This window comes from Acipenser ruthenus, unplaced genomic scaffold (genome assembly GCF_902713425.1).
Source record: "Acipenser ruthenus unplaced genomic scaffold, fAciRut3.2 maternal haplotype, whole genome shotgun sequence".
In the NCBI taxonomy this organism is placed as follows: Eukaryota; Metazoa; Chordata; class Actinopteri; order Acipenseriformes; family Acipenseridae; genus Acipenser; species Acipenser ruthenus.
The window spans coordinates 145343-165000 of record NW_026708040.1 but is presented as its reverse complement, the minus strand read 5'-3'; the positions used below and the strand labels follow the sequence as shown (position 1 = coordinate 165000).

Sequence of the window (19658 nt, the reverse complement as noted above, 5' to 3'; positions counted from 1 at the left end):
GTGACGGCGAGGAGGATCCCCTTCCTGCAGGTCCGAGAGGAGTTCGTCGACCCCAAGAGCCACAAGTTCGTCATGCGGCTGCAGTCGGAGACCTCCGTCTGAGAGACGGGGAGGGGAGGGGATGGGAGGGGTTCTGGTTTTGAAGGCTTTTGAAGGAGAGGGAAACCCAATTTTTCTTTTCCTCTCGCTTCAGTCCAGGTGGCCGTTGAGTTTGCCTGTTTTTTTGGAATTTTTTTTGTTTTTGTTTTTTTAATCTCCACGCAGCAGAGTGTGTTTCGAGGTGACCGTGGAGATTGCCTGTTTTGGAAACGTTACGGTTTTTTTTTTTCTTTTTTTTAATTATATATGAAGACCAACGTGAAGTGTTTTGGCTCAACTTTTTATTCGTGGAAGTATGAAAAAACTAAAAAAACGTCTTCGAATGGGAGTGAATGAAATGGTTTGGGTTGGGCGTTGTGTGGACTCATAAAAAGCTGGCTGTTCTGTTTCAGCTGCTTTGTGTGGGCTTGGGACTTGGGTTCAGGAGACTGAGTTTCGGGGTCACTGCGTGGTAAACCAGGCAGGGAGACTCGGGGTTTGATCCAGCCTCCTCAAACTCGGTCTCCCGTCGGGCGGGGGTCTCCTGAAACCAGATTTCAAGACACAGCTGCTCCTGAAAAAACAGTGGCTTCGTGCTCCTCTCCCACGTCTCTACCATGGCCTTAATTTCTAAAGTCTAGTAAGAACAAAATTGTGTGTGTGTTTGAAAGACTTAAGAATTGAGGCTTTTCCAAAACTGCATGAAAAAAACTGATGGGGCTGAATTAGTTGTTATTTTTAACCAAGACTTCTTAATTGTTCACAAATGAGATCTTCCAGCTATTAGTCTGATTACTGGGCTGTTTGCATTGGGGGGGCAAGTCACCTTTTTATTATTCAGAGTTTATCAACCCTAAGATATGAAATAACTGTTGATTTTATTAATGTAGGCCAAACAGCTTTTCAGTACAATACTTTTCAAAATTAAAAAGTAATGCAAATAAACATATTTGTTTTAATATCTAACATAACTCTGTTAACATGTAATATGATAGTTTAATACCACCAGAAAAGATTATGAGAGAGAGAGCGTGTGTGTGAATGAGACTTAATCTGAGTGAGTTTTTAATTCTCAGTAAAATTCTAGTGCGACTATTATTTTTTGTTTTTTTTAGTGTAATGTCATTTATATATATATATTTTTTTAGTTCTGTGAGTGAGTTGTTTTTTTTAAAACACTTGTTTCACTGGACGAGTGCATTTAGACTATTTTTTAGTTTTTTTTGGGGTGGAACCAATTCTTCCTGCCTATTGGTTTGCCTGGACGATTTTGAGCGTGACACCAATTGGGATTTTGAGCAGGGGGCTGGGGTGCCCTTTTCCACGCGACGCGATTGTAACGTCATTCCCCCAAAAACCGTTTTCGGACTGTGGGACGGTTACCTTATTCTGTCATTTTAACTTTTTTTATTTTTTATAAACAGATCTGTGATGACATTTTTGGGGGACCGGTATTTTTTAAATTCATTTTTCTCTTTCCTGCGACGTTGCCTACGAAAAAACGACGCGTTGCCGTGTTCCTTTGTGATGTCATCGGAATGGATAACCCTCACTGTGATGTCATAAACCAGCAACTTTTTTTCCTGTGACTATGAAGGACAACTGATTTTTAAAAAAAGAAACTGTGCCGTGATGCCAGCTAGGAGCACCCATTCATTCTGTGATGTCATTCGGCGAGGGAGGAGGGACGGACGGGAGTGGGGTGGGGTGCAGTATCGGGCGGGGTGGGGTGGGGTGTGAAATCATGATATTTTGCATTTGCTTTGATTTTTGTAATTTTCAAAACCTGTGTCCTGCATCGTGGCGTCTCTCCTTGTGAAAGGGGGGCCCCTCGGAATGTTAATTAACCAATTAAAAAGAGAGGGGGTGGGGAGAGACGCCAGGGCTGGCTTCTGTTGTCATAACTACTGTAGGTGTGATGTCATCATGATGTAATCGCGGTGAACGGTTTACCGGTCTGAATTTGACATGGGCTTAAAAAAAATCTAATGAAATCGAGAGAGAGAGAGATAGAAGTTTTTTTTCTTTATATAAATGTTACACGACCCTGCTGTGTGATCATTAGAGCCTGGCCGGGCAGCGATCAAATATTAACACTACAATCCTGTGGCCTACATAACACTAAAACCAGAGGAAGCTACAGCACAGGCGTGCAAAGTGAATCTAGAACGAGCGAGACACACTCCTGGGCTGAGTGTAGGAGCACTACCGTTATTGGAAGTGTGTGGTTTTATTTACAAGATTTATCAAGATTTAAAAAAAGGTTTTGTTCCTTTTCGAAAATATCTGCCAAGGCGTCTTTCAGCGGTGGTGTTACTGTACAGCTCTGCCCAAAAGTTTCATATCCTCGCCCTCTATATAGAGTTAACTCCTTGTGCTTCGTAAAACTCCAGTGAAAGCTGCTGAATAATGTTCCCTTGTTAACATATTGAATTCCACCCCCTCTATATAGAATGAACTCCCTCAGCTTCATAGAGTCCAATGAAAGCTGCTGAATAATGTTCCCTTGTTAACATATTGAATTCCACACCCTCTATATAGAATGAACTCCCTCAGCTTCATAGAGTCCAGTGAAAGCTGCTGAATAATGTTCCCTTGTTAACATATTGAATTCCACACTCAGCGCTTTGTATAGTTTTTCCATACAACGGAGGGGGGGCAGGGGGGGGGGGAATGGAAAATTTGAAAAAATCAGACATTTCAAAACGTGAAATGCTACTATTGTGGCTTCCGGAATAGACTTTTATGCGATTTATTATTTTGTAGTTTATTTTGATTTTGCATCATAAATAAAAGATCTAAATTACGTTTCTGTAGCTTTTTAAAAATTTTTTCTTCAATCCTAAAAGTAAGCTGGAACTGGATTCGCTGAACAGACTCAACACAGTCTCATCAAGAACAATGCATGCAAAGTGTGATGTCACACAGCAGCGCCTGACGCAGAGAAACGACATCATCAGAGTTTCTGTTTACCACAAAACACGCAGCAGCGAATGTCGTGTAAAATGAACACGGGTCCAAATAATGCCGGCGTTTATTTTTCGAATGTAAATTTTTTTTTTTTTTTTACAAACGTTATCAAGCGCTCCCGATGTGCCAAATGATCCCTATCGTAAAGCGAGCCAATTAAAAACCCCTAATTGGTCGTTTTAATAAAACCTGCCGGGGTCGATTTTTAGCTGCTTTTCAATTTCCCTCCTTTCTCTTTTAATCAGTTCCAGTTTCCACTCCGTTGATCAATCCGTTTTGAAAACTCGCTTCTCGTTTTCAGCGCGACCGAATGACTTCAGTCGAAATCGCCGTGTTTGTTCGTTCGTGAATTAAACTGGCTTCGAACGAAAGCAGTCGGACGATCACCTCGGTTCTATTATCCCGTCTCTACACTATCAAGTCCTTTCGAAGGAATTGCGAATTGATTTTTTTTAAAAGGAATAGGGATTGAAAAAACAGGATTTGAACCCAAACCCTGGTCGTGTGTGAGACGGAGCCCAATTGTCAAATTTGGCCACTTGCAGCCACCGTATAAGATGCCTTTTATTTTGTACATACATTAGTTTGTGATGATGTCACATCTGGTCAAATATTTCAGCATTTTTTGCTCTAAATAATGAGAAATAAACTAACGGCTTGTCTGAAAGATACAAAAAAAAACAACCAGATTGAAATGCATGCATGTAGAAAAATGAGTTTTGAATATTTTTTTTTTTTTTTTGGTGAAAACAAAAAGCCACAGAAGCTGTTTGTACTCCCAGCACTTGATGCTGGTTTTTAAAAGTTTTGTAGATTTTAAAAATGTCAGTGTGTTTTTCATTTTTGATAGAACCTAAAAAAAAAGAATTGTTTCAGAATTTTATAATTTTTTTTTTTTTTTTTTTAAATAAACAATTTCTCTTGAATTTTGGTGGTGGTCTGTTTCGTGTTCCTCTTCTGTAGGGTCAGTATCTGACAGTTTGTTAGTTCATTCAAATGTCAGGGATGGTAATCAGACTCCTATTGCACAGCAGCGTCACCCATCGCAGGTTTTAACACGAGCTTCATTAGGTACAGTCTATTAGTTCTTATGTATCCCAGGTGACTCACACGGGTGTTAACAGGCCAGAGTTACAATGCAAAAACAGTATTTAAATACTGAATAGTTTACAAGTGAAAGTACTACTAGAATACATTATTAATAATATTATTATTATTATTAAGTGGTCATTTAGCAGACGCTTTTATCCAGAGACTAGAGGGGTGAATTCTGCATCATCATCAACAACTCCTCCTGCTGCTGCTGCTGCAGAGTCACTTCCAATAGGAGCTCGTTTGTTTGACGTCTCATCCTGAAGGACGGAGCACAAGGAGGTTCAGTGACTTGCTCAGGGTCACACACACACACAGGGAGTCAGTGGCTGCTGCAGAGTCACTTCCAATAGGAGCTCGTTTGTTTGACGTCTCATCATAGGTTGAGGCTAAACTTTTGGGCTGTAGATGCTATTCAAAGGGTTAATGTCTCAATAAGCTAGCTGTAAATTATGCTGAGAATATGGTTATGGTTTCCTGAGAAAATACATACTTGCGAGCATATAAACCCAGAACCACAAACACTGGCCCCCTGTATGCAACAGAAAACACGCACTCTCTCACACACACACACACTGGTTCAGTCGCTAGACGTGGTTTTTGTTATTTTAGGGGAATTGCATTGAATAAACAGGAAGTGAAATACAGGGACGCCTCTGCTGACACATCAGGCTCATGATATGCGGTTAAAATGTTTAGAAAAAAAAGAAGACTTTTAGCAAACTTCTATTAAACGCATAGCCATTTCAACAACGCTGAACCGCGAGATGTCCGGACTTTCCCGAGCGCTTTGTTCAAATTCCATGCGACCGATTTTCATCGCGCTTTCTGGTAAGTGCTACACCTGTCTAAACTGTGTGTCGTGGTCGTGTCCCTCAACGTGAATGATCTCTACGGTATATTGGAATTGTGTCTCTTGTGTAAATGTGCCTCACCCGAACAAGTAAGGATATTTATTTTGTACTGCAACAGAACCCGGCGTTCTCACTGCCTGATTGAGTAACGCTTTCCATTGAGCGTCTCTCTGGTGATTTCCTGCTTCCTAGAAAGGATGCATGTGAAATATTCACTTTAGCCCTGGTGTTGATTCAGTAGGATGTGCTCAGTGTCATTTACTTTCATTTAAATACTTCTATAGTCTCACAAATGCTGTCAACATGTACAGCACTCTTGTAAGCAGTGTGGAGTAGTGGTTAGGGCTCTGGACTCTTGACCGGAGGGTCGTGGGTTCAATCCCAGGTGGGGGACACTGCTGCTGTACCCTTGAGCAAGGTACTTTACCTAGATTGCTCCAGTAAAAACCCAACTGTATAAATGGGGAATTGTATGTAGAAATAATGTGATATCTTGTAACAATTGTAAGTCGCCCTGGATAAGGGCATCTGCTAAGAAATAAATAAATAAATAAATAACTAGAAGAAACAATTTAAATACTTCTATAGTCTCACAAATGCTATCACCTTGTACAGTACTCGTGTAAGCAGAAATAAGTGGTGGTTTCATGACTGGCTCCCAATATGTACATGTTGAAATGTATTTACTGGTGAGATTCAATGGTTTGAGAATCTTACACCCCTGTTTAATGGTATTGTTGTTGCAGGTTTGCTGGTGGCCAGTTCAGTATCTGCTGATCCAGTCGTGAATGGGATTGTTGGAGAGTCCGTTGTCTTGCCCGCTGGTTTGTCCCCACAGGAGAACCCAAGTGAAGTGGAATGGGGATGGGGTGAAAAAACCATTGCTTTGAGTGATGAGAATGTATCAGTTGAGCAGTTCAGAGACAGGCTGCATCTGAACAGAAGAGACTGGTCTTTAACAATCAATCTGCTCAGAGCTGAAGACAGTGGAGAATATAAACGTATTGCCAGGGCAGCTTCTGGTCAGCTCCCAACACACACTGTTACTCTTCGTGTTTATGGTATGGATTTATCTTTATATTCTGATCAATATAATCATGTAATGAACAGTGATGCCAGTTAACTACCTTGTGTGTTAAGATGTAACGCTGCTGTTTGAATCGCCGGTGGCCATGCTGATTACAAACACAGAACACTTTTCTTAACACTAGAATCTGACCGCAGTTTGGGAACCCCTGCATATAGACAGAGAGGAGCGGGCTGGCAGAGTGGAAAGGTCAATTCAGCTCAATTCAGGTTCAAAGACAAGTTCAAGAAAAAAATTCAATAACTCAAGGGCTGCCACTAGGTGCTGGTTCACTCGCTGTTAGCGCTGCTGTTTATATTAGGTGTTCAAATCATTTGAGTCAAATAAACATTTTGTTTTGGATTTGTACAGAAAAGATCGAGTCGGAGGTGACGAGGAAACCATTGAATGAAACCTGCCATGCGACGCTGCTCTGCACCACGAACCAACGAGAACACGTCTCCTACCGCTGGAAGAGAGGGGACCAGGATTTACCTGAGCATGCCGGGACACTGGAGGTGTCCCTGAGCCCCGGAGAGATTAATGTTATCTTCACCTGCATCGCTTCTAATCCAGTCAGTGAGGCAGCAGCGTCTATCCGGGAGAGCTGTGCAGGTATTTCAAGCATGCTTTTGTTGTATTGAAAGTAAATTTGGGTAAAAGAACCAGGTTCGAAATAATCTTGATTGACAGAGAAAGTCATAATGCAAGGATAATACGACTTTGACGTCACAAAAGTGCAATACGACTTATTAATTTTTTCTTAGCAGACGCCCTTATCCAAGGCGACTTACAATTGTTACAAGATATCACATTATTTTTACATACAATTACGCATTTACACAGTTGGGTTTTTACTGGAGCAATCTAGGTAAAGTACCTTGCTCAAGGGTACAGCAGCAGTGTCCCCCACCTGGGATTGAACCCACGACCCTCCGGTCAAGAGTCCAGAGCCTTAACCACTACTCCACACTGTAAAACACTGAGAGAAAAGGAACACAGAGCCACACACGCTGTCAAACGCAGGAGACTTTTTAGAAGTTGTTTAAGACACCTGATTAAAGCACAAAGCGGTCTCACATTTTCACACACACTGTTGTTTCTATATCACTGATTACTGAGCGGAGATTGAAATTCTCACACCCTGAGGTGTTGTCATGCAGGCGGGTATATAAAGGATCTCGATGATGCGTCTTCAGGTGTGCCGATGCGTTTGCACATGACTGCATTGCTTTGGTTGCAGAGTCCTCGGGGGGTGTTTCGTTCTGTGTGTTGAGGATGGTCCTTCTCTCCCTCGGTCTGGTTCTGATGATCTCTGCTGTGATCGGAGTCCACGTGAGGGATTGCGCGCATACAGTTGAGTGCTTATCTTTGAATCTGCTTTGATACGGGTGTTGGGTAAACAACCACCCGCTTTATCATGACGGGCAGTCCAGATCCAAGAGAAAATATGGTTTCCTGGGAAGTTAAGACTTTAAACTTGTGCCGGAGGAAATGCTGGACTCTGATTGGCTGGTAGTAAATTATGTCACAGTACTGCTCAAAACAGCCAGTAAAAACATCCTAATAGTCTTCCAATACCCTCACACTGTTACTGTTTTGTTGTTGTATTAACAGGGCTTGCGTTTGTGTCTTTTTTATGATTTAGAAAAGAAATGTGCGGCGGCATCGAGCAGCATGTGAGACTTAAAGGAAGCAGAGACCGGTTTAGCCTCCTGCACTGAGAAAGGACTGCAGACCCGCAGAGCGACTGAATGCAAACCTGCACTGAGAAAGGACTGATTACCGTGTCTAATACTTCACTGTAGATACAACATTGTCTTAATCATCCTAACTTGTCGCTTCTTATCTCGCATTGTCCAAAACCAAAATGTACACATTGAGAAATATGTTTTTTCAATGTTTTTTTTCTTATATTTGTATAGTTTTTGTGAGCTCTACTTGCAAAGTAATGGCTTTGTTTTTAAACACTTGGGATCAGAATTTACTACTACTACTACTACTACTACTACTAATATTTTGACACACAAGTCTGTTTCTATAGCACAGATTACTGAGTGGAAATTGAAATTCTCACACCGATTTTGAGAATGCCCAAAGGAACCGTAGCACGTATTGACGCGTTATTCTCAGAAATAGAAGTGTGAACAAGGGAAGATGAATTTTTTTAAAAAAAAATGAATAAAGCAACAGTCGTTCTGTCACAGAAGCCTTCACACGTCGTTTTTATCCACCCTGAATTATAAAATGTCTGCACATCGCAGATTGCTTTATTTCAGTTACGCGCTGCCAGTTTTCATCCTGCTGCTGGGTAAGTACTGGTATTATTGCATTCTTGCATTCATGAAATGTAAAATTATCACCATGAATTTAGTTTAGCAAAAACCATATTTGTTTATTTATCAGATGCCTTTATCCAAGACGACTTACAGAGACTAGGGTGTGTGAACTATGCATCAGCTGCAGAGTCACTTACAACTACGTCTCACCCGAAAGACGGAGCACAAGGAGGTGAAGTGACTTGCTCAGGGTCACACAATGAGTCAGTGGCTGAGGTGGGATTTGAATCTGGGACCTTCTAGTTACAAGCATTTTTATTTAACCACTGGACCACACAGCCTCCATATGGTGACACTTTACATTAGGTTACAGTTTGAATGTACTTAACTTTGAAATCTTTTTGCACGATATAGGTCAGTACACAATGTTATCAGAAAAGGGTTAGGGACACACAAGGTTATTTCATGCAAAAAAATTCACTCATGAAGTCCATCGTAACTCTACATAATAACATTGTAATGATGAGTAAGGACACATGTATTTACTAAGTAACCGCTATGCAAACACAGTCATTAGAGACACTGCCTGGAAAGTTACCAAGCTGCTGCTTATTAACGTTTATAAATGTGTAATAACTGGTATAGAGTGTTAATAAAGCATTGTAGATGCACTAGCCATAGACTCAATTGCGTTTCAACATCCCAAAGTAGAATAGGTGGCTATAAACTGTCCCCTTTATAAAACTGGAATTCAGTCTATGGCTATTGCGTGGTTATAAATCACCCATAATCTGTTATTAACAATGTATAACATAGTTATTAAGCATCTATTATATAGTTATACAATGTTTATAAAACATTAATAAGCAGCACCTTAATATAATTTACAGCTCTGGCCAAAAGGGTTGCATCAGCTAGAATGTTATGATATTGAGACATAATTTAAAAAAAACAACTATACAAAACATAATTTTGATATTTTATGTAACATCATGCAAGATAAGAAACAACAAAATGATATGGCAACAGTCGACCAGAAACTACAAGAGTGGTACAGTATTTCGTGTTAGATTTTGAAATGTCACATTTTTTCAATTTTTGGAAAACTCCAAAGCGGTGTGAAATTCAATATGTTAACAAGGGAACATTATTCAGCAGCTTTCATTGGACTCTGTGAAGCTGAGGGAGTTCATTCTATATAGAGGGGGTGGAATTCAATATGTTAACAAGGGAACATTATTCAGCAGCTTTTCATTCTCATGTATGATGCAAAAGGAGTTCATTCTAATGGTTAAGGCTGAACTTTTGGTCAGAGATGCTATTCGAAGGGTTAATGTCTCAATAAGCTAGCTGGAAATTATGATGAGAATCATTAAATTCATAAAGTGGAAGAACTCCTTCCTTATGAGTTCCTATGAAGATACATGCTTGTGAGCGTATAAACCCAGAACCACAAACACTGCCCCCCCATATACAACAGAAAACACACACACACACACTGGCACACACACTGGTTCAGTCGCTAGACGTGGTTTTTGATATTTTAGGGGAATTGCATTGAATAAACAGGAAATGAAATACAGCGACGCCTCTGCTGACACACCAGGCTCATGATATGCGGTTAAAATGTTTAGAAAAAAAGAAGACTTTTAGCAAACTTCTATTAAACGCATAGCCATTTCAACAACGCTGAACCGCGAGATGTCCGGACTTTCCCGAGCGCTTTGTTCAAATTCCATGCGACCGATTTTCATTGTGCTTTCTGGTGAGTGCTACACCTGTCTAAACTGTGTGTCGTGGTCGTGTCCCTCAACGCGAATGATCTCTACGGTACATTGGAATTGTGTCTCTTGTGTAAATGTGCCTCACCCGAACAAGTAAGGATATTTATTTTGTACTGCAACAGAACCCGGCGTTCTCACTGCCTGATTGAGTAACGCTTTCCATTGAGCGTCTCTCTGGTGATTTCCTGGTTCCTAGAAAGGATGCATGTGAAATATTCACTTTAGCCCTGGTGTTGATTCAGTAGGATGTGCTCAGTGTCATTTACTTTCATTTAAATACTTCTATAGTCTCACAAATGCTGTCAACATGTACAGCACTCTTGTAAGCAGTGTGGAGTAGTGGTTAGGGCTCTGGACTCTTGACCGGAGGGTCGTGGGTTCAATCCCAGGTGGGGGACACTGCTGCTGTACCCTTGAGCAAGGTACTTTACCTAGATTGCTCCAGTAAAAACCCAACTGTATAAATGGGGAATTGTATGTAAAAATAATGTGATGTCTTGTAACAAATGTAAGTCGCCCTGGATAAGGGCGTCTGCTGAGAAATAAATAATAATAAGCAGAAGGAAGTACGGTAGTTATAAAACACTGACTGTGTGGAACTGCTTTGTTTGTGATTCCCTGATGTCTGAAATGATACATGTGAAATATTCCTATCTGCCTTGGTGTTGATACAGTAGGATGTGTCATTTATTTGTATTTAAATACTGTTGTAATCGTGTATGGTAAATAAGTAAGGGGATGTTTTATGTTTGTTTAATGCACTGCTAAGGTTCAACGGTTTTTAAAATAATCTTACACCCCTGTTTAATGGTATTGTTGTTGCAGGTTTGCTGGTGGCCAGTTCAGTATCTGCTGATCCAGTCGTGAATGGGACTGTTGGAGAGTCCGTTGTCTTGCTCGCTGTGTTCTCTCAACAATCAGACATTACTGGAGTGGAATGGAGTTTCGGTACAGATGTCATTGCTAATGAAGGAAATATTAATGGAACTAAGCAGTTCAAAGATAGGGTGCATCTGAACAGAAGAGACTGGTCTTTAACAATCAATCTGCTCAGAGCTGAAGACAGTGGAGAATATAAACGTGTTGTTGAAACAGCTACTGGTCAGCTCCCAACACACGCGGTTACTCTTCAAGTTTATGGTATGGATTTATCTTTATATTCTGATCAACATAATCATGTAATGAACAGCGATGACAGTTAACTACCTTGTGTGTTAAGATGTAACGCTGCTGCAATCGCCATGCTGAGATTGGTGATGGTTTTAGATGCATATACTGAACTCACAATGTTATTATGAATAGTACAAAGCACAAAAGTATTTACTAAGTAACTGCTATGCAAGCACACATTAAATGGAGACACTTAATGGAAAGTTCTGTCACATTTTGGAAGGTCAGAAATTACATAAATATAACATCAGATGTCAACACATTTTAAATACTAAACAAACAAATAGTTTGTCTTTGAGCCTCTTTACATATAAAGTTAAAGGAAATCTCTGTTGTATTATCAAACACACACTAAATGATTTGCGATTTTTATACTTAGAAAAGATCGAGTCAAAGGTCACGAGGAAACCATCGAATGAAACCTGCCGTGCGACGCTGCACTGCACCACGAACCAACGAGAACACGTCTCCTACCGCTGGAAGAGAGGGGACCAGGATTTACCTGAGCATGCTGGGATACTGGAGGTGTCCTTGAACCCTGGAGAGATTAATGTTATCTTCACCTGCGTCGCTTCTAATCCAGTCAGTGAGGCAGCAGCGTCTATCTGGGAGAGCTGTGCAGGTATTTCAAGCGTGCTTTTGTTGTCTTGAAAGTAAATTTGGGTAAAAGAACCAGGTTCGAAATAATCTTGATTGACAGAGAAAGTCATATTGCAAGGATAATACGACTTTGACGTCACAAAAGTGCAATACGACTTATTATTATTATTTAATTCTTAGCAGACGCCCTTATCCAGGGCGACTTACAATTGTTACAAGATGTCACATTATTTCTACATACAATTCCCCATTTATACAGTTGGGTTTTTACTGGAGCAATCTAGGTAAAGTACCTTGCTCAAGGGTACAGCAGCAATGTCCCCCACCTGGGATTGAACCCACGACCCTCCGGACAAGAGTCCAGAGCCCTAACCACTACTCCACACTGTAAAACACTGAGAGAAAAGGAACACAGAGCCACACACGCGGTCAAACGCAGGAGACTTTTTTTTTAGGAGCTGTTTAAGACGCCTGATTAAAGCATAAAGCGGTCTCACATTTTCACACACATAGCGCCTGTTGTTTCTATATCACTGATTACTGAGCAGAGATTGAAATTCTCACACCCGGAGGTGTTTTCATGCAGGCGGGTATATAAAGGATCTCGATGACGCGTCTTCAGGTGTGCCGATGGGTTTGCACATGACTGCATTGCTTTTGTTGCAGAGTCCCCGGGGGGTGTTTCGTTCTGTGTGTTGAAGTCGGTCCTTCTCTCCCTGGGTCTGGTTCTGATGATCTCTGCTGTGATCGGAGTCCATGTGAGGGATTGCATGCATACAGTTGAGTGCTTATCTTTGAATCTGCATTGATACGGGTGTTGGGTAAACAACCACCCGCTTTACCATGACGGGCAGTCCAGATCTGAGAGAAAATATGGTTTCCTGGGAAGTTAAGACTTAAAACTTGTGCCGGAGGAAATGCTGGACTCTGATTGGCTGGTAGTAAATTATGTCACAATACTGCTCAAAACAGCCAGTAAAAACATCCTAATAGTCTTCCAATACCCTCACACTGTTACTGTTTTGTTGTTGTATTAACAGGGCTTGCGTTTGTGTCTTTTTTATGATTTAGAAAAGAAATGTGCGGCGGCATCGAGCAGCATGTGAGACTTAAAGGAAGCAGAGACCGGTTTAGCCTCCTGCACTGAGAGAGGACTGCAGACCCGCAGAGCGGCTGAATGCAAACCTGCACTGAGAAAGGACTGCAGACCCGCATCATGGCTGAATTTTATTTCCTTAAAATTTTCCATATATATATATCAGTGTGGAGTAGTGGTGAGGGCTGGACTCTTGACCGGAGGGTCGTGGGTTCAATCCCAGGTGGGGGACACTGCTGCTGTACCCTTGAGCAAGGTACTTTACCTAGATTGCTCCAGTAAAAAACCCAACTGTATAAATAGGTAACTGTATGTAAAAATAATGTAATTGTATGTAAAAATAATGTGATATCTTGTAACAATTGTAAGTCGCCCTGGATAAGGGCGTCTGCTAAGAAATAAATAATAATAATGTGTGGCTCTGTGTTCCTTTTCTCTTACTGTTTGAAATTAATTGCATGCGCGATCTATAGAAGTCATCAATTAAATTAGACAGCCGCTAATTTGACTGACGATTTTCCCAGATTTTCAGTTTCGGTCTTTTTGATTTCACATGCAAAAAAAAATAAATAAAAAACCTACAGAAGCAATGTGGGTGTGTTCAGATAAACGTGGACACGGCTTCTCTCTCTCTCTCTCTCTCTCTCTCTCTCTCTCTCTCTCTCTCTCTCTCTCTCTCTCTCTCTCTCTCTCTCTCTCTCTGTTTCGGCCTTTCTCAGCATATGTGAACCACAAACAGTGTTTTGACATTTCCCTTTTTAAAAGCTGTGACATTTCCCAACGCCCTCAAAACGGGTCGTTTAATGTGGACTTAAATTTCTTATTTGTAACAGCTTTTAAAACTACATTCAAGTTTTGATTTGTATTTAAAAAACCAGTTAAAGAAATACACATTCATTTACACATATAATATACAATAACTACATACAGCAGTGTGCACATTTATTAGAACACAGAGCCACACACGCGGTCAAACGCAGGAGGCTTTTTAAAAGCTGTTTAAGACACCTGATTAAAGCACAAAGCGGTCTAACATTTTCAAGCACGAGTGTGTTTCTATATCACAGATCACTGAGTGGTAATTGAAATTCTCACACCGATTTTGAGAACGCCCAAAGGAACCGTAGCACGTATTGACGCGTTATTCTCAGAAATAGAAGTGTGAAAAAAGGAAGCTGAATTTAAAAAAAAAATTAAAGCAACAGTCGTTCTGTCACAGAAGCCTTCACACGTCGTTTTTATCCACCCTGAATTATAAAATGTCTGCACATCGCAGATTGCTTTATTTCAGTTACGCGCTGCCAGTTTTCATCGTGCTGCTGGGTAAGTACTGGTATTATTGCATTCTTGCATTCATGAAATGTAAAATTATCACCATGAATTTAGTTTAGCAAAAACCATATTAGTTTATTTAGCAGACGCCTTTATCCAAGGCGACTTACAGAGACTAGGGTGTGTGAACTATGCATCAGCTGCAGAGTCACTTACAACGACATCTCACCCGAAAGACGGAGCACAAGGAGGTTAAGTGACTTGCTCAGGGTCACACAATGAGTCAGTGGCTGAGGTGGGATTTGAACCGGGGACCTCCTGGTTACAAGCCCTTTTCTTTAACCACTGGACCACACAGCCTCCATATGGTGACACTTTACATTAGGTTACAGTTCGAATGTACTTAACTTTGAAATCTGCACGATATAGGTCAGTACACAATGTTATCAGAAAAGGGTCAGGGACACACTTATATCATGCAACAAAATGCACTCATGAAGTCCATCGTAACTCTGCATAATAACATTGTAACGACGTATGAGCACACATGTATTTACTAAGTAATTGCTATGCAAACACACAGTCATTAGAGACACTGCCTGGAAAGTGTTACCAAGCTGCTGCTTATTAATGTTTTATAACTTTATAATAAATGTGTAATAACTGTTATAGTGTTTTAATATAGCATTATAGGTGGTTTATAACCATGCAACAGCCATAGACTGAATTATGTTTCAACATCCCAAAGTAGAATAGGTGGCTATAAACTGTCCCCTTTATAAAACTGGAATTCCGTCTATGGCTATTGCGTGGCTATAAATCACCCATAATGCGTTATTAACAATGTATAACATCGTTATTAAGCATCTATTATATAGTTATACAATGTTTATAACACATTAATAAGCAACACCTTAATATAATTTACAGCTCTGGCCAAAAGGGTTGCATCAGCTAGAATGTTATGATATTGAGACATAATTTAAAAAAAACAACTATACAAAACATAATTTTGATATTTTATGTAACATCATGCAAGATAAGAAACAACAAAATGGTATGGCAACAGTCGACCGGAAACTACAAGAGTGGTACAGTATTTCGCGTTAGATTTTGAAATGTCACATTTTTTCAATTTTTGGAAAACTCCAAAGCGGTGTGTAATTCAATATGTTAACAAGGGAACATTATTCAGCAGCTTTCATTGGACTCTATGAAGCTGAGGGAGTTCATTCTATATAGAGGGGGTGGAATTCAATATGTTAACAAGGGAACATTATTCAGCAGCTTTCATTGGACTCTATGATGCAAAATTAGTTCATTCTAATGGTTAAGGCTAAACTTTTGGCCAGAGCTGTAGATGCTATTCGAAGGGTTAATGTCTCAATAAGCTAGCTGGAAATTATGATGAGAATCATTAAATTCATAAAGTGGAAGAACTCCTTCCTTATGGGTTCCTGAGAAGATACATGCTTGTGAGCGTATAAACCCAGAACCACAAACACTGCCCCCCCCCCCATATGCAACAGAAAACACACACACGCACACACACACACACACACACACACTGGCACACACACTGGTTCAGTCACTAGACGTGGTTTTTGTTATTTCAGGGGAATTGCATTGAATAAACAGGAAATGAAATACAGGGACGTCTCTGCTGACACATCAGGCTGATGATATGCTGTTAAAATGTTCAGAAAAAAAAGTCTTTTAGCAACTTCTATTAAAAGCATAGCCATTTCAACAACGCTGAACCGCGAGATGTCCGGACTTTCCCGAGCGCTTTGTTCAAATTCCATGCGACCGATTTTCATCGCGCTTTCTGGTGAGTGCTACACCTGTCTAAACTGTGTGTCGTGGTCGTGTCCCTCAAAGCGAATGATCTCTACGGTATATTGGAATTGTGTCTCTTGTGTAAATGTGCCTCATCCGAACAAGTAAGGACATTTATTTTGTACTGCAACAGAACCAGGCGTTCTCACTGCCTGATTGAGTAACGCTTTCCATTGAGCGTCTCTCTGGTGATTTCCTGCTTCCTAGAAAGGATGCATGTGAAATATTCACTTTAGCCCTGGTGTTGATTCAGTAGGATGTGCTTTCATTTACTTTCATTTAAATACTTCTATAGTCTCACAAATGCTATCACCTTGTACAGTACTCTTGTAAGCAAAAATAAGTGGCGGTTTTATGACTGGCTCACAATATGTACACGTTGAAATGTATTTATTGGTGAGATTCAATGGTTTGAGAATCTTACACCCCTGTTTAATGGTATTGTTGTTGCAGGTTTGCTGGTGGCCAGTTCAGTATCTGCTGATCCAGTCGTGAATGGGATTGTTGGAGAGTCTGTTGTCTTGCCCGCTGGTTTGTCCCCACAGGATAACCCAAGTGAACTTGAATGGAGATTGGGCAAAGATACCATTGCTGATAAAGATAATAGTGAGGTAACAACTGACCAGTTCAGACATAGGGTGCATCTGAACAGAACAGACTGGTCTTTAACAATCAATCTGCTCAGAGCTGAAGACAGTGGAGAATATAATTGTGTTGCCACGGCAGCTTCTGGACGTCAGCTCCCAACACACGCTGTTACTCTTCATGTTTATGGTATGGATTTATCTTTATATTCTGATCAATATAATCACGTAAAGAACAGCGATGCCTGTTAACTACCTTGTGTGTTAAGATGATAACGCTGCTGTTGCAATCGCCGGTGTCCATTGTTATTATTATTATTTATTTATTTATTTATTTATTTATTTATTTATTTATTTATTAGCTGACGCCCTTATCCAGGGCGATTTACAGTCATAAACAAAAATACATTTCAAGAATCACAGTACAAGTAATAATACAGTTAAGAGCAAGATAAATACAATGACTTTGGTTCTAGCAAGTACAAGAATATGACAAAATACGATTCAATAACGGAGCAGTTAACAGTGTCAGTGATAGTTACATCAGGATATGATTAAATACAAAATACTACAGATTAAATAACACTTGTGGCAGATTACAGTACAGGATTAAATGCAGTAAAATAGGGAGCAGATAAGTGCAAGTAAAGCACTTCAAAGCGATTACAAACACAGTCCACTTTTCTTAACACTAGAATCTGAATTTAACAGCAAAATCTGCATCCGCGGTGGCCCTTGTGCTGTAAAACCATCGCACAGAAAACTCCAAAGCCTGCCTGTACTTTACTGCATGGGACGAAAAATCTGCAACACCTAGAATTTTAGGATTGAGACAGAATTAAAAAAAAACTACATGAACATAATTTAGATATTTTATTTAACATCACGTAATCAAACGAAACTACAAAATTATATTCCATTAAAAAAGTCTACTGGAAGCCATAATAATAGTACAATAATATTTCAATTTAAATTTTTGAAAATGTATTTTTTTTTTCAATTTCTGTCAGTTTTTTGTTAGTCCTTATAGATTGATATAGACATATGATATAGATATAGTCAATTCAGCTCAATACAGGTTCAAAGACAAGTTTGAGAAAAACAAAAACATGCAATAACTCAAGGGCTGCCACTAGGAGCACTGCTGTTTATATTAGGTGTTCAAATCATTTGACTCAAATAAACATTTTGTTTTGGATTTGTATAGAAAAGATCGAGTCAAAGGTGACGAGGAAACCATTGAATGAAACCTGCCGTGCCACGCTGCTCTGCACCACGAACCAACGAGAACACGTCTCCTACCGCTGGAAGAGAGGGGACCAGGATTTACCTGAACATGCTGGGATACTGGAGGTGTCCTTGAACCCTGGAGAGATTAATGTTACCTTCACCTGCATCGCTTCTAATCCAGTCAGCGAGGCAACAGCGTCTATCCGGGAGAGCTGTGCAGGTATTTCAAGCGTGCTTTTGTTGTCTTGAAAGTAAATTTGGGTAAAAGAACCAGGTTCGAAATAATCTTGATTGACAGAGAAAGTCATAATGCAAGGATAATACGACTTTGACATCACAAAAGTGCAATACGACTTATTATTTATTTCTTAGCAGATGCCCTTATCCAGGGAGACTTACAATTGTTACAAGATATCATTATTTTTACATACAATTACCCATTTATACAGTTGGGTTTTTACTGGAGCAATCTAGGTAAAGTACCTTGCTCAAGGGTACAGCAGCAGTGTCCCCCACCTGGGATTGAACCCACGACCCTCCGGGCAAGAGTCCAGAGCCCTAACCGCTACTCCACACTGTAAAACACTGAGAGAAAAGGAACACAGAGCCACACACGCGGTCAAACGCAGGAGACTTTTTAGAAGCTGTTTAAGACGCCTGATTAAAGCACAAAGCGGTCTCACATTTTCACACAAAGGAGCTCCTGTTGTTTCTATATCACCGATTACTGAGCAGAGATTGAAATTCTCACCCCCTGAGGTGTTGTCATGCAGGCGGGTATATAAAGGATATAGATGACGCGTCTTCAGGTGTGCCGATGGGTTTGCACATGACTGCATTGCTTTTGTTGCAGAGCCCCCGGGGGGTGTTTCGTTCTGTGTGTTGAAGTCGGTCCTTCTCTCCCTGGGTCTGGTTCTGATGATCTCTGCTGTGATCGGAGTCCATGTGAGGGATTGCACGCATACAGTTGAGTGCTTATCTTTGAATCTGCATTGATACGGGTGTTGGGTAAACAACCACCTGCTTTATCATGACAGGCAGTCCAGATCTGAGGGAAAATATGGTGTGCTGGGAAGTTAAGACTTTAAACTTGTGCCGGAGGAAATGCTGGACTCTGATTGGCTGGTAGTAAATTATGTCACAGTACTGCTCAAAACAGCCAGTAAAAACATCCTAATAGTCTTCTAATACCCTCACACTGTTACTGTTTTGTTGTTGTATTAACAGGGCTTGCGTTTGTGTCTTTTTTATGATTTAGAAAAGAAATGTGCGGCGGCATCGAGCAGCATGTGAGACTTAGAGGAAGCAGAGACCGGTTTAGCCTCCTGCACTGAGAAAGGACTGCAGACCCGCAGAGCGGCTGAATGCAAATCTACAATGAGAAAGGACTGCAGACCCGCAGAGCGACTGAATGCAATCCTGCACTGAGAAAGGACTGCAGACCCGCAGAGCGACTGAATTTGATTTCCTTAAAATTTTCCATATATATATATATATCAGTGTGGAGTCGTGGTTAGGGCTCTGGACTCTTGACCGGAGGGTCGTGGGTTCAATCCCAGGTGGGGGACACTGCTGCTGTACCCTTGAGCAAGGTACTTTACCTAGATTGCTCCAGTGAAAACCCAACTGTATAAATGGGTAACTGTATGTAAAAATAATGTATTTGTATGTAGAAATAATGTGATATCTTGTTACAATTGTAAGTCGCCCTGGATAAGGGCGTCTGCTAAGAAATAAATAATAA

General features: G+C 40.5%; 4 protein-coding genes across 7 annotated transcripts in view; all 4 read left to right on the top strand.

Moving 5' to 3' along the window:
• The window catches only part of LOC131728702 (vang-like protein 2), an 8725-nt gene extending 6946 nt beyond the window's left edge, over positions 1–1779 (top strand). Inside the window, 1 exon segment of the mRNA XM_059019680.1 lies at positions 1–1779. This exon segment is cut by the window's left edge and continues 159 nt beyond it. Within this exon segment, the coding sequence (XP_058875663.1) occupies positions 1–102 (102 nt within the window). The 3' untranslated portion in view covers positions 103–1779.
• A 2950-nt stretch (positions 1780–4729) lies between these two features.
• On the top strand, positions 4730–8060 carry LOC131696741 (SLAM family member 6-like). 2 transcript variants are annotated; one of them, XM_059019677.1, is made up of 5 exons: positions 4730–4971; positions 5741–6055; positions 6433–6675; positions 7304–7416; positions 7709–8060. In XM_059019677.1, the coding sequence occupies exons 1-5, from the start codon at positions 4908–4910 to the stop codon at positions 7748–7750; spliced, it is 777 nt and encodes a 258-aa protein (XP_058875660.1). In that variant the 5' UTR covers positions 4730–4907; the 3' UTR covers positions 7751–8060. The 2 variants fall into 2 exon arrangements, with proteins under 2 accessions (XP_058875660.1, XP_058875661.1); XM_059019678.1 differs by lacking the exon at positions 7304–7416 and having other exon boundaries at positions 4732–4971.
• A 326-nt stretch (positions 8061–8386) lies between these two features.
• LOC131696764 (SLAM family member 8-like) lies at positions 8387–13401 on the top strand. The gene is made up of 5 exons (XM_059019679.1): positions 8387–10104; positions 10949–11263; positions 11673–11915; positions 12560–12672; positions 12965–13401. Exons 1-5 carry the CDS (start codon positions 10041–10043, stop codon positions 13004–13006), a joined length of 777 nt encoding a protein of 258 aa, XP_058875662.1. The 5' UTR covers positions 8387–10040; the 3' UTR covers positions 13007–13401.
• Positions 13402–14193: 792 nt separating this feature from the next.
• Positions 14194–19646, top strand: LOC117410210 (SLAM family member 5-like). Of its 3 annotated transcripts, none has more exons than XM_059019674.1 (5): positions 14194–14312; positions 16554–16874; positions 17892–18134; positions 18768–18880; positions 19173–19646. In XM_059019674.1, the coding sequence occupies exons 1-5, from the start codon at positions 14249–14251 to the stop codon at positions 19212–19214; spliced, it is 783 nt and encodes a 260-aa protein (XP_058875657.1). In that variant the 5' UTR covers positions 14194–14248; the 3' UTR covers positions 19215–19646. The 3 variants fall into 3 exon arrangements, with proteins under 3 accessions (XP_058875657.1, XP_058875656.1, XP_058875658.1); XM_059019673.1 differs by lacking the exon at positions 14194–14312 and adding an exon at positions 15839–16092; XM_059019675.1 differs by lacking the exons at positions 14194–14312; positions 18768–18880 and adding an exon at positions 15839–16092.
• Positions 19647–19658: the final 12 nt, after the last annotated feature.